At 40.9% G+C, this 15,287-nt stretch overlaps 1 protein-coding gene across 1 annotated transcript in view; it reads right to left on the bottom strand.

Moving 5' to 3' along the window:
- The window catches only part of LOC119927160 (cytoplasmic FMR1-interacting protein 1-like), a 97,666-nt gene extending 86,152 nt beyond the window's left edge, over positions 1-11,514 (bottom strand). The window contains exons 1-2 of the mRNA XM_038745697.1: positions 11,395-11,514; positions 11,174-11,263 (exon numbers count right to left, since the gene is read on the bottom strand). Coding sequence (XP_038601625.1) covers positions 11,174-11,263; positions 11,395-11,511 — 207 coding nt within the window. The 5' untranslated portion in view covers positions 11,512-11,514. The remainder of the gene's footprint in view (positions 1-11,173; positions 11,264-11,394) is intronic.
- Between the last annotated feature and the right edge of the window lie 3,773 nt (positions 11,515-15,287).

The following is a 15,287-nucleotide window of genomic DNA, read 5'->3' on the forward strand; positions in this document are numbered from 1 at the left end:
TACAGCCTTGACTTACCACCCAAAATGAGCAACTATAAATCCATTTTATTAGCCCACTCCCGGATCGGGTAAAACTCCCACTCACGTTCAGGAGCGCTCACTAAATACGACCGAACGATTGAATGAATTACACAGTTTCTTCAAAGACATCATTCATTCAATCGTATTTATTGAGCGCTTAGCACTGTACTAATGTAGTTTCCTTTTCCCTTTCCCAGTCTGATCCCGATTCCGGGCATTTACAGCCTTGATTTACCGCCCAAAATGAGGAACTATAAATCCATTTTATTAGCCTACTCCCGGATCGGGTAAACGCTCACTCATGTTCAGGAGCGCTCACTAAATACAACCGAACGATTGAATGAATTACACAGTTTCTTCAAAGACATCATTCATTCACTCATTCAATCATATTTACTGAGTGCTTACTGTGTGCAGAGCACTGTACTAAGCGCTTAGCACTGTACTAATGTAGATTCCTTTTCCCTTTCCCAATCTGATCCCCATTCCGGGCATTTACAGCCTTGATTTACCACCCAAAATGAGGAACTATACATCCATTTTATTAGCCTACTCCTGGATTGGGTAAATGCTCACTCATGTTCAGGAGCGCTCACTAAATACGACCGAACGACTGAATGAATTACACAGTTTCTTCAAAGACATCATTCATTCACTCATTCAATCGTATTTATTGAGCGCTTAGCACTGTACTAATGTAGTTTCCTATTCCCTTTCCCAGTCTGATCCCGATTCCGGGCATTTACAGCCTTGATTTACCACCCAAAATGAGGAACTATAAATCCATTTTATTAGCCCACTCCCGGATCGGGTAAACTCCCACTCACGTTCAGGAGCGCTCACTAAATACGTCTGAACGATCGAATGAATTAGTCAATTTCTTCAAAGACATCATTCATTCAATCATTCAATCGTATTTATCGAGCGCTTAGCACTGTACTAATGTAGTTTCCTATTCCCTTTCCCAGTCTGATCCCGATTCTGGGCATTTACAGCCTTGACTTACCACCCAAAATGAGCAACTATAAATCCATTTTATTAGCCCACTCCCGGATCGGGTAAACTCCCACTCACGCTCAGGAGCGCTCACTAAATACGACTGAACGATTGAATGAATTGCACAATTTCTTCAAAGACATCATTCATTCACTCATTCAATCGTATTTATTGAGCACTTAGCACTGTACTAATGTAGTTTCCTATTCCCTTTCCCAGTCTGATCCCGATTCCGGGCATTTACAGCCTTGATTTACCACCCAAAATGAGGAACTATAAATCCATTTTATTAGCCTACTCCCGGATCAGGTAAATGCCCACTCATGTTCAGGAGCGCTCACTAAATACGACTGAATGACTGAATGAATTACACAATTTCTTCAAAGACATCATTCATTCACTCATTCAATCATATTTACTGAGTGCTTACTGTGTGCAGAGCACTGTACTAAGCGCTTAGCACTGTAATAATGTACTTTCCTTTTCCCTTTCCCAGTCTGATCCCCATTCTGGGCATTTACAGCCTTGATTTACCACCCAAAATGAGGAACTATACATCCATTTTATTAACCTACTCCCGGATTGGGTAAAACTCCCACTCACGTTCAGGAGCGCTCACTAAATACGACTGAACGATTGAATGAATTGCACAATTTCTTCAAAGACATCATTCATTCATTCATTCAATCGTATTTATTGAGCACTTAGCACTGTACTAATGTAGTTTCCTATTCCCTTTCCCAGTCTGATCCCGATTCCGGGCATTTACAGCCTTGACTTACCACCCAAAATGAGGAACTATAAATCCATTTTATTAGCCCACTCCCGGATCGGGTAAAACTCCCGCTCACGTTCAGGAGCGCTCACTAAGTACGTCTGAACGATCGAATGAATTAGCCAATTTCTTCAAAGACATCATTCATTCACTCATTCAATCATATTTATTGAGCGCTTAGCACTGTACTAACGTAGTTTCCTTTTCCCTTTCCCAGTCTGATCCCGATTCCGGGCACGTACAGCCTTGATTTACCACCCAAAATGAGGAACTATAAGTCCATTTTATTAACCTACTCCCGGATCGGGTAAACTCCCACATCCACAACTCTCGCCATTGGGATTCTCGCTCCGCCGCCCGTCTTCCCGGCCCAGGAAGGATTCACACCACAAGAGAAGCTCCTTCCACCCATTTTCCGGGGACCGAACGCCCGCGGCTCGGCGGAAAGGGTCGGAGGTCCCGGGTTCAAATCCCAGCTGACGACGGGAGACATCGGGCAAGTCACCTCACTTCTCCGGGACTCATCGGGAATATGGGGATGAAGACTGGGAGCCCCCCGCCGGGCCACCTGATCGCCTCGTAACCTTCCCGGGGCTTCGAACGGTGCTTGGCACGTAGCGAGCGCGTAATAGATGCCATTATTATTATTTTTCTTATTAAGTAGGAAGGTTTCCCCCATCCCTAAGCCACCAGGACGGCTGCTCCGGCTCGGAAAAGATTCCAAAACAAAATGGTAGCCCGCCCTCTCCGCAAATAAAACGCTGACGACTGATGGAGGCCGCTGCGACTTCTCTATATTGGACCGGCCCAGGAGGAGCTTGGAGATCCCGTTTCTCCTTTCCTGCTTCTCGCTGCCCTTGATTTTTATATTCCCGTGTCATTCGTTCATTCAATCGGATTTATTGAGCGCTTACTGGGTGCGGAGCGCCGGACTAAGCGCTTGGGAAGTACAAATTGGCAACCTGCAGGATGATTTCTCTATATTGGACCGGCCCAGGAGGAGCTTGGAGATCCCGTTTCTCCTTTCCCGCTTCCCGCTGCCCTTGATTTTTATATTCCCGTGTCGTTCATTCATTCAATCGGACTTATTGAGCGCTTACTGGGTGCGGAGCGCCGGACTAAGCGCTTGGGAAGTACAAATTGGCAACCTGCAGGGTGATTTCTCTATTTTGGACCGGCCCAGGAGGAGCTTGGAGATCCCATTTCTCCTTTCCCGCTTCCCGCTGCCCTTGATTTTTATATTCCCGTGTCATTCATTCATTCAATCGGATTTATTGAGCGCTTACTGGGTGCGGAGCGCTGGACTAAGCGCTTGGGAAGTACAAATCGGCAACCTGTAGAGATGGTCGCTGTGACCGTCGGGCAACTTCTCTATATTGGACCGGCCCAGGAGGAGCTTGGAGATCCCGTTTCTCCTTTCCCGCTTCCCGCTGCCCTTGATTTTTATATTCCCGTGTCGTTCGTTCATTCAATCGGATTTATTGAGCGCTTACTGGGTGCAGACTAAGCGCTTGGGAAGTACAAATCGGCAACCTGTAGGGATGGTCGCTGTGACCGTCGGGTGACTTCTCCATATTGGACCGGCCCAGGAGGAGCTAGGAGATCCCGTTTCTCCTTTCCCGCTTCCCGCTGCCCTTGATTTTTATGTTCCCGTGTCATTCATTCATTCAATCGGATTTATTGAGCGCTTACTGGGTGCGGAGCGCCGGACTAAGCGCTTGGGAAGTACAAATTGGCAAACTGCAGGGTGATTTCTCTATATTGGACCGGCCCAGGAGGAGCTTGGAGATCCCGTTTCTCCTTTCCCGCTTCCCGCTGCCCTTGATTTTTATATTCCCGTGTCATTCGTTCATTCAATCGGATTTATTGAGCGCTTACTGGGTGCGGACTAAGCGCTTGGGAAGTACAAACTGGCAACCTGTAGAGATGGTCGCTGTGACCGTCGGGTGATTTCTCTATATTGGACCGGCCCAGGAGGAGCTTGGAGATCCCGTTTCTCCTTTCCCGCTTCTCGCTGCCCTTGATTTTTATATTCCCGTGTCGTTCGTTCATTCAGTCGGATTTATTGAGCGCTTACTGGGTGCGGAGCACTGGACTAAGCGCTTGGGAAGTACAAATTGGCAGCCTGCAGGGTGATTTCTCTATAGTGGACCGGCCCAGGAAGAGCTTGGAGATCCCGTTCCTCCTTTCCCGCTTCCCGCTGCCCTTGATTTTTATATTCCCATGTCGTTCGTTCATTCAATCGGATTTATTGAGCGCTTACTGGGTGCGGAGCGCCGGACTAAGCGCTTGGGAAGTACAAATAGGCAACCTGTAGAGATGGTCGCTGTGACCGTCGGGTGACTTCTCCATATTGGACCGGCCCAGGAGGAGCTTGGAGATCCCGTTTCTCCTTTCCCGCTTCTCGCTGCCCTTGATTTTTATATTCCCGTGTCGTTCGTTCATTCAGTCGGATTTATTGAGCGCTTACTGGGTGCGGAGCACTGGACTAAGCGCTTGGGAAGTACAAATTGGCAACCTGCAGGATGATTTCTCTATATTGGACCGGCCCAGGAGGAGCTTGGAGATCCCGTTTCTCCTTTCCCGCTTCCCGCTGCCCTTGATTTTTATATTCCCGTGTCGTTCGTTCATTCAGTCGGATTTATTGAGCACTTACTGGGTGCGGAGCGCCGGACTAAGCGCTTGGGAAGTACAAATCGGCAACCTGTAGGGATGGTCGCTGTGCCCGTCGGGTGACTTCTTTATATTGGACCGGCCCAGGAGGAGCTTGGAGATCCCGTTTCTCCTTTCCCGCTTCTCGCTGCCCTTGATTTTTATATTCCCGTGTCGTTCATTTATTCAATCGGATTTATTGAGCGCTTACTGGGTGCGGAGCGCTGGACTAAGCGCTTGGGAATTACAAATCGGCAACCTGTAGGGATGGTCGCTGTGACCGTCAGGTGACTTCTTTATATTGGACCGGCCCAGGAGGAGCTTGGAGATCCCGTTTCTCCTTTCCCGCTTCCCGCTGCCCTTGATTTTTATATTCCCGTGTCGTTCGTTCATTCAGTCGGATTTATTGAGCGCTTACTGGGTGCGGAGCACCGGACTAAGCGCTTGGGAAGTACAAATCGGCAACCTGTAGGGATGGTCGCTGTGACCGTCGGGTGACTTCTTTATATTGGACCGGCCCAGGAGGAGTTTGGAGATCCCGTTTCTCCTTTCCCGCTTCCCGCTGCCCTTGATTTTTATATTCCCGTGTCGTTCGTTCATTCAATCGGATTTATTGAGCGCTTACTGGGTGCGGAGCGCCGGACTAAGCGCTTGGGAATTACAAATTGGCAACCTGCAGGGTGATTTCTCCATATTGGACTGGCCCAGGAGGAGCTTGGAGATCCCGTTTCTCCTTTCCCGCTTCTCGCTGCCCTTGATTTTTATATTCCCGTGTCATTCATTCATTCAATCGGATTTATTGAGCGCTTACTGGGTGCGGAGCGCCGGGCTGAGCGCTTGGGAAGTACAAATCGGCCACGTCTAGAGACGGTCCCTGCCCGACGACGGGCTCACGGTCTAGGAGGGGGAGGCTGACAACGCTTAGCGCTTAGTACAGTGCTCTGCACATAGTAAGCGCTCAGTAAATACGATTGATGACGAGACGAAACACGGGGACGGGTGTCAAGTCGGCAGAAGAAATAGAAATAAAACTAGAGGCACAGACGTCATCTCTCCTCACTCGCCAAACCCCTTATTTTTAGGACCGGGAGGCCTGGGTGGGGCCGGAATTCTGTCTGCATCCCATTATTATTATTATTATTATTATTAATTATTAATGATAATTAAATATCAATCAATATTAATAATTATTATAATTAAATATAAATGATAATGATAATAATAATGGCATTTTTAAGCGCTTACTATGTGCAAAGCTCCGTTCTAAGCGCTGGACTAGTAAAGTACATCACACATGGTAAGCGCTTATTAAAAACAATAATAACAATAATAATAATAATAATAATAATAATGACATTTATTAAGCGCTTACTATGTGCAAAGCTCCGTTCTAAGCACTGGACTAGTAAAGTACATCACACATGGTAAGCGCTTATTAAATACAATAATAATAATAATAATGATAATGGCATTTATTAAGCGCTTACTATGTGCGAAGCTCCGTTCTAAGCGCTGGACTAGTAAAGTGCATCACACATGGTAAGCGCTTATTAAATACAATAATAATGGCATTATTATTAATTATTTAATTAATCAAATTATTATTAAATTATCACATTATTATTAAATTAAATTATTGATTTAATAATTATATGATTATTTTTAATTAATAATTATTAATTATGAACGGCAAAGCTCCGTTCTAAGCGCTGGACTAGTAAAGTACATCACACATGGTAAGCGCTTACTAAATACAATAATAACAATAATAATAATAATGGCATTTATTAAGCGCTTACTATGTGCAAAGCTCCGTTCTAAGCGCTGGACTAGTAAAGTACATCACACACAGTAAGCGCTTATTAAATACAATAATAATAATAATAATAATGGCATTTATTAAGCGCTTACTATGTGCAAAGCTCCGTTCTAAGCGCTGGACTAGTAAAGTACATCACACATGGTAAGCGCTTATTAAATACAATAATAATAGTAATAATAATAATAATAATGGCATTTATTAAGCGCTTACTATGTGCAAAGCTCCGTTCTAAGCGCTGGACTAGTAAAGTACATCACACACAGTAAGCGCTTATTAAATACAATAATAATAATAATAATAATGGCATTTATTAAGCGCTTACTATGTGCGAAGCTCCGTTCTAAGTGGTGGACTAGTAAAGTACATCACACATGGTAAGCGCTTATTAAATACAATAATAATAATAATAATAATGGCATTTATTAAGCGCTTACTATGTGCAAAGCTCTGTTCTAAGCGCTGGACTAGTAAAGTACATCACACATGGTAAGCGCTTATTAAATACAATCATAATAATAATAATAATAATGGCATTTATTAAGCGCTTACTATGTGCAAAGCTCCGTTCTAAGCGCTGGACTAGTAAAGTACATCACACACGGTAAGCGCTTATTAAATACAATAATGACAATAATAATAATGGCATTTATTAAGCGCTTACTATGTGCAAAGCTCCGTTCTAAGCGCTGGACTAGTAAAGTACATCACACATGGTAAGGGCTTATTAAATACAATACTAACGGCATTATTATTAATTATTTAATTAATTAAATTGTTATCAGATTATCACATTATTATTAAATTAAATTAGTGATTTAATAATTATATAATTATTTTTAATTAATAATTATTAATTATTAACGGCAAAGCTCCGTTCTAAGCGCTGGACTAGTAAAGTACATCACACATGGTAAGCACTTATTAAATACAATAATAATAATATAATAATAATAATAATAATGGCATTTATTAAGCGCTTACTATGTGCAAAGCTCCGTTCTAAGCACTGGACTAGTAAAGTACATCACACATGGTAAGCGCTTATTAAAAATAATAATAATAATAATAATGATAATGATAACAATATTTATTAAGTGCTTACTATGTGCAAAGCTCCGTTCTAAGCGCTGGAGTAGTAAAGTACATCACACATGGTAAGCGCTTATTAAATACAATAATAATAATAATAATGGCATTTATTAAGCGCTTGCTATGTGCAAAGCTCCGTTCTAAGCGCTGGACTAGTAAAGTACAGCACACATGGTAAGCGCTTATTAAATACAATAATAATAATAATAATAATAATGGCATTTATTAAGCGCTTACTATGTGCAAAGCTCCGTTCTAAGCGCTGGACTAGTAAAGTACATCACACATGGTAAGCGCTTATTAAATACAATAATAATAATAATAATAATGGCATTTATTAAGCGCTTACTATGTGCAAAGCTCCGTTCTAAGCGCTGGGCTAGTAAAGTACATCACACATGGTAAGCGCTTATTAAATACAATAATAACGGCATTATTATTAATTATTTAATTAATTAAATTATTATTAGATGATATATTAAATTATCACATTATTATTAAATTAAATTATTGATTTGATAATTATATAATCATTATTGATTAATAATTATTAATTATTAACAGCAAAGCTCCGTTCTAAGTGCTGGACTAGTAAAGTACATCACACATGCTAAGTGCTTATTAAATACAATAATAATAATGGCATTTATTAAGCGCTTACTATGTGCAAAGCTCCGTTCTAAGCGCTGGACTAGTAAAGTACAGCACACATGGTAAGCGCTTATTAAATACAATAATAATAATAATAATAATAATAATGGCATTTATTAAGCGCTTACTATGTGCAAAGCTCCGTTCTAAGCGCTGGACTAGTGAAGTACATCACACACGGTAAGCGCTTATTAAATACAATAATAACAATAATAATAATAATGATAATAATGGCATTTATTAAGCGCTTACTATGTGCAAAGCTCCATTTAATAATTATATAATTATTATTAAATATAAATATAAATGATAATGATGATAATAATGGCATTTATTAAGCGCTTACTATGTGCAAAGCTCCGTTCTAAGCGCTGGACTAATAAAGTACATCACATATGGTAAGCGCTTATTAAATACAATAATAATAATAATAATAATAATAATAATAATAATGGCATTTATTAAGCGCTTACAATGTGCAAAGCTCCGTTCTAAGCGCTGGGGGGGGATACAAGGTGATCAAGTTGTCCCACGTGGGGCTCACTGTCTTCATCCCCATTTTCCAGATGAGGGAACTGAGGCTCGGAGAAGTGAAGTGACTTGCCCGAGGTCACCCAGCAGACATGTGGCGGGGGTGGGATTCGAACCCGTGACCTCTGACTCCAAAGCCCGGACTCTTTTCCACCGAGCCGCGCTGCTTCTCAAGGATTACGAGTCCTACAAGGATTACGGAGAAGCGGCGCGGCTCAGTGGGGAGCGCCCGGCCTTGCGAGCCAGGGGTCATGGGTTCAAATTCCGGCGCCGGTGCTGGGTGACTCGGGGCGAGTCGCTTCACTTCCCTGGGCCTCAGTTCCCCCAGCCGGAAAATGGGGATGAAGACCGGGAGCCCCCCGCCGTGGGACCACCCGATCGCCTCGGAACCTCCCCGGCGCTTCGGGCGGTGCTTGGCACGTAGTCAGTGCTTAATCGATGTCATTGCTATAATAATAATCATAATAATAATTAATACTAATAATTAGAACAGTGCTTTGTACATAGTAAGCACTTAATAAATGCCATCTTTATTATTATTATTATTATTATTCTCTGGGCCTCATTTCCCTCATCTGTAAAATGGGGATGAAGGCTGTGAACCCCCCGTGGGACCACCTGATCACCTTGTCACCTCCCCATTACAATAATAATAATGATAATAATCATAACCATAACAATAATTAATATTAATAATTAGAACAGTGCTTTGGACATAGTAAGCACTTAATAAATGCCATCTTTTTTATTATTATCATTATTATTATTATTATTATTATTATTATTATTATTATTATTCTCTGGGCCTCATTTCCCTCATCTGTAAAATGGGGATGAAGGCTGTGAACCCCCCGTGGGACCACCTGATCACCTTGTCACCTCCCCATTATAATAATAATAATGATAATAATAATAATCATATTAATAATTAATATTAATGATTAGAACAGTGCTTTGGACATAGTAAGCACTTAATAAATGCCATCTTTATTATTATTATCATTAGTATTATTATTATTCTCTGGGCCTCAGTTCCCTCATCTGTAAAATGGGGATGAAGACTGTGAACCCCCCATGGGACCACCTGATCACCTTGTCACCTCCCCATTACAATAATAATAATGACAATAATCATAATTAATATTAATAATTAGAACAGTGCTTTGGACATAGTAAGCACTTAATAAACACCATCTTTTTTTTAATTATTATTATTATTATTATTATTATTATTCTCTGGGCCTCAGTTCCCTCATCTGTAAAATGGGGATGAAGACTGTGAACCCCCCGTGGGACCACCTGATCACCTTGTCACCTCCCCATTATAATAATAATAACGATAATAATAATAATCATAATAATAATATTAATAATTAGAACAGAGCTTTGTACATAGTAAGCACTTAATAAATGCCATCTTTATTATTATTATTCTCTGGGCCTCATTTCCCTCATCTGTAAAATGGGGATGAAGACTGTGACCCCCCCGTGGGACCACCTGATCACCTTGTCACCTCCCCATTATAATAATATATAATACAATATGATATATATTATACTATTATAATATATAATGTTATTATATTATTATATAACAATATAATTATTATATTATTATTAATTATATATTATTGTTCTTATATTATTATATATTATTATATTATTATTATATCATTACGCTTAGAATGGTGCTCTGCACATAGTTATAAGGGGATGAAGACTGTGAACCCCCCGTGGGACCACCTGATCACCGTGCCACCTCCCCATTATAATATTATATAACATAATATCATATACATTATATTATTATAACAGAATATAATATTATTATATTATTATATAATAATTATAATAATAGTAATAATTTTTATTATATATAGGAATAATATATGATAATTATTACCATATTATTATATAATAATAACTATAATAATTATTATTATGCATAAGAATGATATATAATAATATGTAATATATATAATAATATGCATAATGATATATAAAATAATATAATAATATATATAATTATAATTATAACAATGATAATAATAATTATCATTATTATATATAAGAATAATATATGATAGTTATTACATTATTATTATATAATGATAACTATGATAATAATTATTATTATGTATAAGAATGATATATAATAATATATATAATATATATAATGATAGGCATAATATATAAAATAATACAATAATGATATCTATAATTATAATTACAACAATAATAATGATGATTATCATAATGATCATTATTATTGTTATTATATATAAGAATAATATATGATAATTATCATTGTATTATTATATGATAATAACTACAATTATTATCATTATTATGTGTAAGAGTGATGTGTAATATATAATCTATAATGATATGCATAATAATATATAAGATAATATAATAATAATATATAATAATAATAATTATTATTATATATTATATATAATATATTATATGATATTATATATATTATATATTATATTATATTATATTATATTATATATAATAATTATATAATTATTATTATTATTATTATTATTATTATTATTATTATTATTATTATTCTCCAGACCCCAGTGTCCGAAGGAGCCGTCCGGCCCGCCGAGAAGAACCCCACTCACCATGCCGGAGTGCACGGTCGCCTGCTCGATGTACCTGGCGATGCCGGTGACAAAGGCGTTGCGGTCCTCGAAGTTGGTGTTGAAGTTGGGCTGAAAGGCGGCCAAACAACGCAAGGGAAAACGGTGAATTTTCCGACGGCCGAAAGGAGGGGAGACGACCCGGACGCGACCGACCCGAGCCGGGGGAGGGTCCCGGGGGGCCCCCGAAAGACGCCACCCACCTGATAGAGCAGCGAAGACGGCGGGGGTTCAATGCAGGGCTGCTGGTCGGGCAGCGGCAATTCTTCCAGGAGATCCACGTTGGACAGGGCGTCCTCCAGGGTTACCTGCGCCGTCATTTTCACCCTAAAAAATAAAAATCAAAATAAGTCGCGTGGATCCGGTAAGCATCTAAAGCGGTGCCGTTATTAATAACGACAAGAACCGCGCGATTTAATAGTAATAATAACGACCATGGCATTCAGGAGGCGCTTACTATGTGCACAGCACCGTTCTAAGCGCCGGGGAGGTGACGGGGTGATCCGGTGGTCCCACAGGGGGGCGCTCGCGGTCTTCATCCCCGTTTATAATAACAATAATAATGACGGCATTTATTACTATTCATTCATTCAATTGCACTGATTGGGCGCTTACTGTAATAATAATAATAATGATGGCATTTATTAAGCGCTTACTATTCATTCATTCATTCAATGGTATCGATTGAGGGCTTACTGGGTGCGGAGCGCTGTACTGAGCGCTCGGGAAGGACGAGTCGGCAACTGTAGAGACGGTCCCTACCCGCCTGCGGGCTCACAGTCTGGACAGAGAACAAAACACATTAACAAAATAAAAGAAATAGAATAAATATGGACGAGTAAAATAAAGAGGGTAATAAATACGTACAAACATATAGACATATATAGAGGCGCAGAGCGCCGTTCTAAGCGCCGGGGAGGTGACGAGGTGGTCCCACGGGGGGCTCGCGGCCTTCGTCCCCATTTTACAGATGAGGGAACTGAGGCCCAGAGAATAATAATAAGAATAATAATAATGATGGCATTTATTGAGCGCTTACTATGTGCAGAGCACCGTTCTAAGCGCTGGGGAGGTGACAAGGTGATCAGGTGGTCCCACAGGGGGTTCGCGGTCTTCATCCCCATTTTGCAGATGAGGGAAATGAGGCCCAGAGAATAATAATAATAATAAAGATGGCATTTATTAAGCGCTTACTATGTGCACAGCACCTTTCTAAGCGCTGGGGAGGTGACAAGGTGAGCCGGTGGTCCCACGGGGGGCTCGCGGTCTTCATCCCCATTTTCCAGATGAGGGAACTGAGGCACAGAGAAGTGCCCAAAGTCACACAGCTGACAGTTGGCGGAGCCAGGATTTGAACCCATAATAACAATAATAATGGCATTTATTAAGCGCTTGTTATGTGCAAAGCACTGTTCTAAGCGCTGGGGAGGTTAGCAAGTTGATTAGGTTGTCCCATGGTGAGGGGGCTCATAGTCTTCATCCCCATTTTCCAGATGAGGGAACTGAGGCCCAGAAAAGTGAAGTGACTTGCCCAAAGTCACCCAGCTGACAGTTGGCGGTGCCGGGATTCAAACCCATAATAACAATAATAATAATAATAATAAAAATAATGAGAGCATTTATTAAGCGCTTACTATGTGCAAAGCACTGTTCTAAGCGCTGGGGAGATTAACAAGTTGATCAGGTTGTCCCACGGCGGCGGGGGGGGGGGTGGCGGCGGCTTACAGTCTTCATCCCCATTTTCCAGATGAGGGAACTGAGGCCCAGAGAAGTGAAGTGACTTGCCCAAAGTCACCCAGCTGACAATTGGCGGAGCCAGGATTTGAACCCGTAATAATAATAATAATAATAATAGCATTTATTAAGCGCTTACTATGTGCAAAGCACTGTTCTAAGCACTGGGGAGGTTACAAGGTGATCAGGTTGCCCCACAGTGGAGGGGGCTTACAGTCTTCATCCCCATTTTCATTCATTCATTCATTCATTCAATCATGTTTATTGAGCGCTCACTGTGTGTAGAGCACTGTACTAAGCGCTGGATGACTCTCTTGAAGCCTGACAAATAGACAGAGGTTTGAAATTCTGCTAATAACCTAAACAACGCGACCATTAACCAAGAGGGAACCATTTTAGAGAAGTCCATTTCTCCTTGTCGTCGCTAACAGATTCAAAGAGGGGGGAAGAAACACTACGTGTCAATTCTCTTCCCTGGATTTCACTCATTCATTCATTCAATCGTATTTATTGAGCGCTTACTGTGTGCAGAGCACTGTACTAAGCGCTGGATGACTCTCTTGAAGCCTGACAAATAGACAGAGGTTGGAAATTCTGCTAATAACCGAAACAACGCGAGCATTATCCAAGAGGGAACCATTTTAGGGAAGTCCATTTCTACTCGTCGCTAACAGATTCAAAGAGTGGGGAAGAAACACTACGTGTCAATTCTCTTCCCTGGATTTCATTCATTCATTCATTCAATCGTATTTATTGAGCACTTACTGTGTGCAGAGCACTGTACTAAGCGCTGGATGACTCTCTTGAAGCCTGACAAATAGACAGAGGTTTGAAATTCTGCTAATAACTGAAACAAGGCGATCATTATCCAAGAGGGAACCATTTTAGGGAAGTCCATTTCTCCTCGTCGTCGCTAACAGATTCAAAGAGGGGGGAAGAAACACAACATGTCAATTCTCTTCCCTGGATTTCATTCATTCATTCGTTCAATCGTATTTATTGAGCGCTCACTGTGTGCCGAGCACTGTACTAAGCACTTGATGACTCTCTTGAAGCCTGACAAATAGACAGAGGTTTGAAATTCTGCTAATAACCTAAACAACGCGATCATTATCCAAGAGGGAACCATTTTAGGGAAGTCCATTTCTCCTCGTCGCTAGCAGATTCAAAGAGTGGGGAAGAAACACTACGTGTCAACTCTCTTCCCTGGATTTCATTCATTCAAACATATTTATTGAGCGCTTACTGTGTGCAGAGCACTGTACTAAGCGCTGGATGACTCTCTTGAAGCCTGACAAATAGACAGAGGTTTGAAATTCTGCTAATAACCGAAACAAGGCGATCATTATCCAAGAGGGAACCATTTTAGGGAAGTCCAATTCTCCTCGTCGTCGCTAACAGATTCAAAAAGGGGGTGAGAAACACTGCGTGTCAATTCTCTTCCCTGGATTTCACTCATTCATTCATTCAATCGTATTTATTGAGCGCTTACTGTGTGCAGAGCACTGTACTAAGCGCTGGATGACTCTCTTGAAGCCTGACAAATAGACAGAGGTTGGAAATTCTGCTAATAACCGAAACAACGCGATCATTATCCAAGACAGAAACATGTGAGCCCACTTTTGGGTAGGGACTGTCTTTATATGTTGCCAACTTGTACTTCTCAAGCGCTTAGTACAGTGCTCTGCACACAGCAAGCGCTCAATAAATACGATTGATTGATTGATTGATTTTAGAGAAGTCCATTTCTACTCGTCGCTAACAGATTCAAAGAGTGGGTAAGAAATACTACGCGTCAATTCTCTTCCCTGGACTTCATTCATTCATTCAATCGTATTTATTGAGCGCTTACTGTGTGCAGAGCACTGTACTAAGCGCTGGATGACTCTCTTGAAGCCTGACAAATAGACAGAGGTTTGAAATTCTGCTAATACCCTAAGCAACGCGATCATTATCCAAGAGAGAACCATTTTAGAGAAGTCCATTTCTCCTCGTCGCTAACAGATTCAAAGAGTGGGGAAGAAAAACTACGCGTCAGTTCTCTTCCCTGGATTTCATTCATTCAGTCGTATTTATTGAGCGCTTACTGTGTGCCCAGCACTGTAGGAAGCGCTGGATGACTCTCTTGAAGCCTGACAAATAGACAGAGGTTTGAAAATCTGCTAATAACCGAAGCAACGCGATCATTACCCAAAGGGAACCATTTTAGGGAAGTCCATTTCTCCTCGTCGCTAGCAAGCGCTTAACAAATACCATTATTATAACAGATTCAAAGAGGGGGTGAGAAACACTACGTGTCAATTCTCTTCCCTGGATGACTTTCTTCAGGCCTGACAAATTGACAGAGGTTTGAAATTCTGCT

This window comes from Tachyglossus aculeatus, chromosome 4 (genome assembly GCF_015852505.1).
Source record: "Tachyglossus aculeatus isolate mTacAcu1 chromosome 4, mTacAcu1.pri, whole genome shotgun sequence".
NCBI lineage: Eukaryota > Metazoa > Chordata > Mammalia > Monotremata > Tachyglossidae > Tachyglossus > Tachyglossus aculeatus.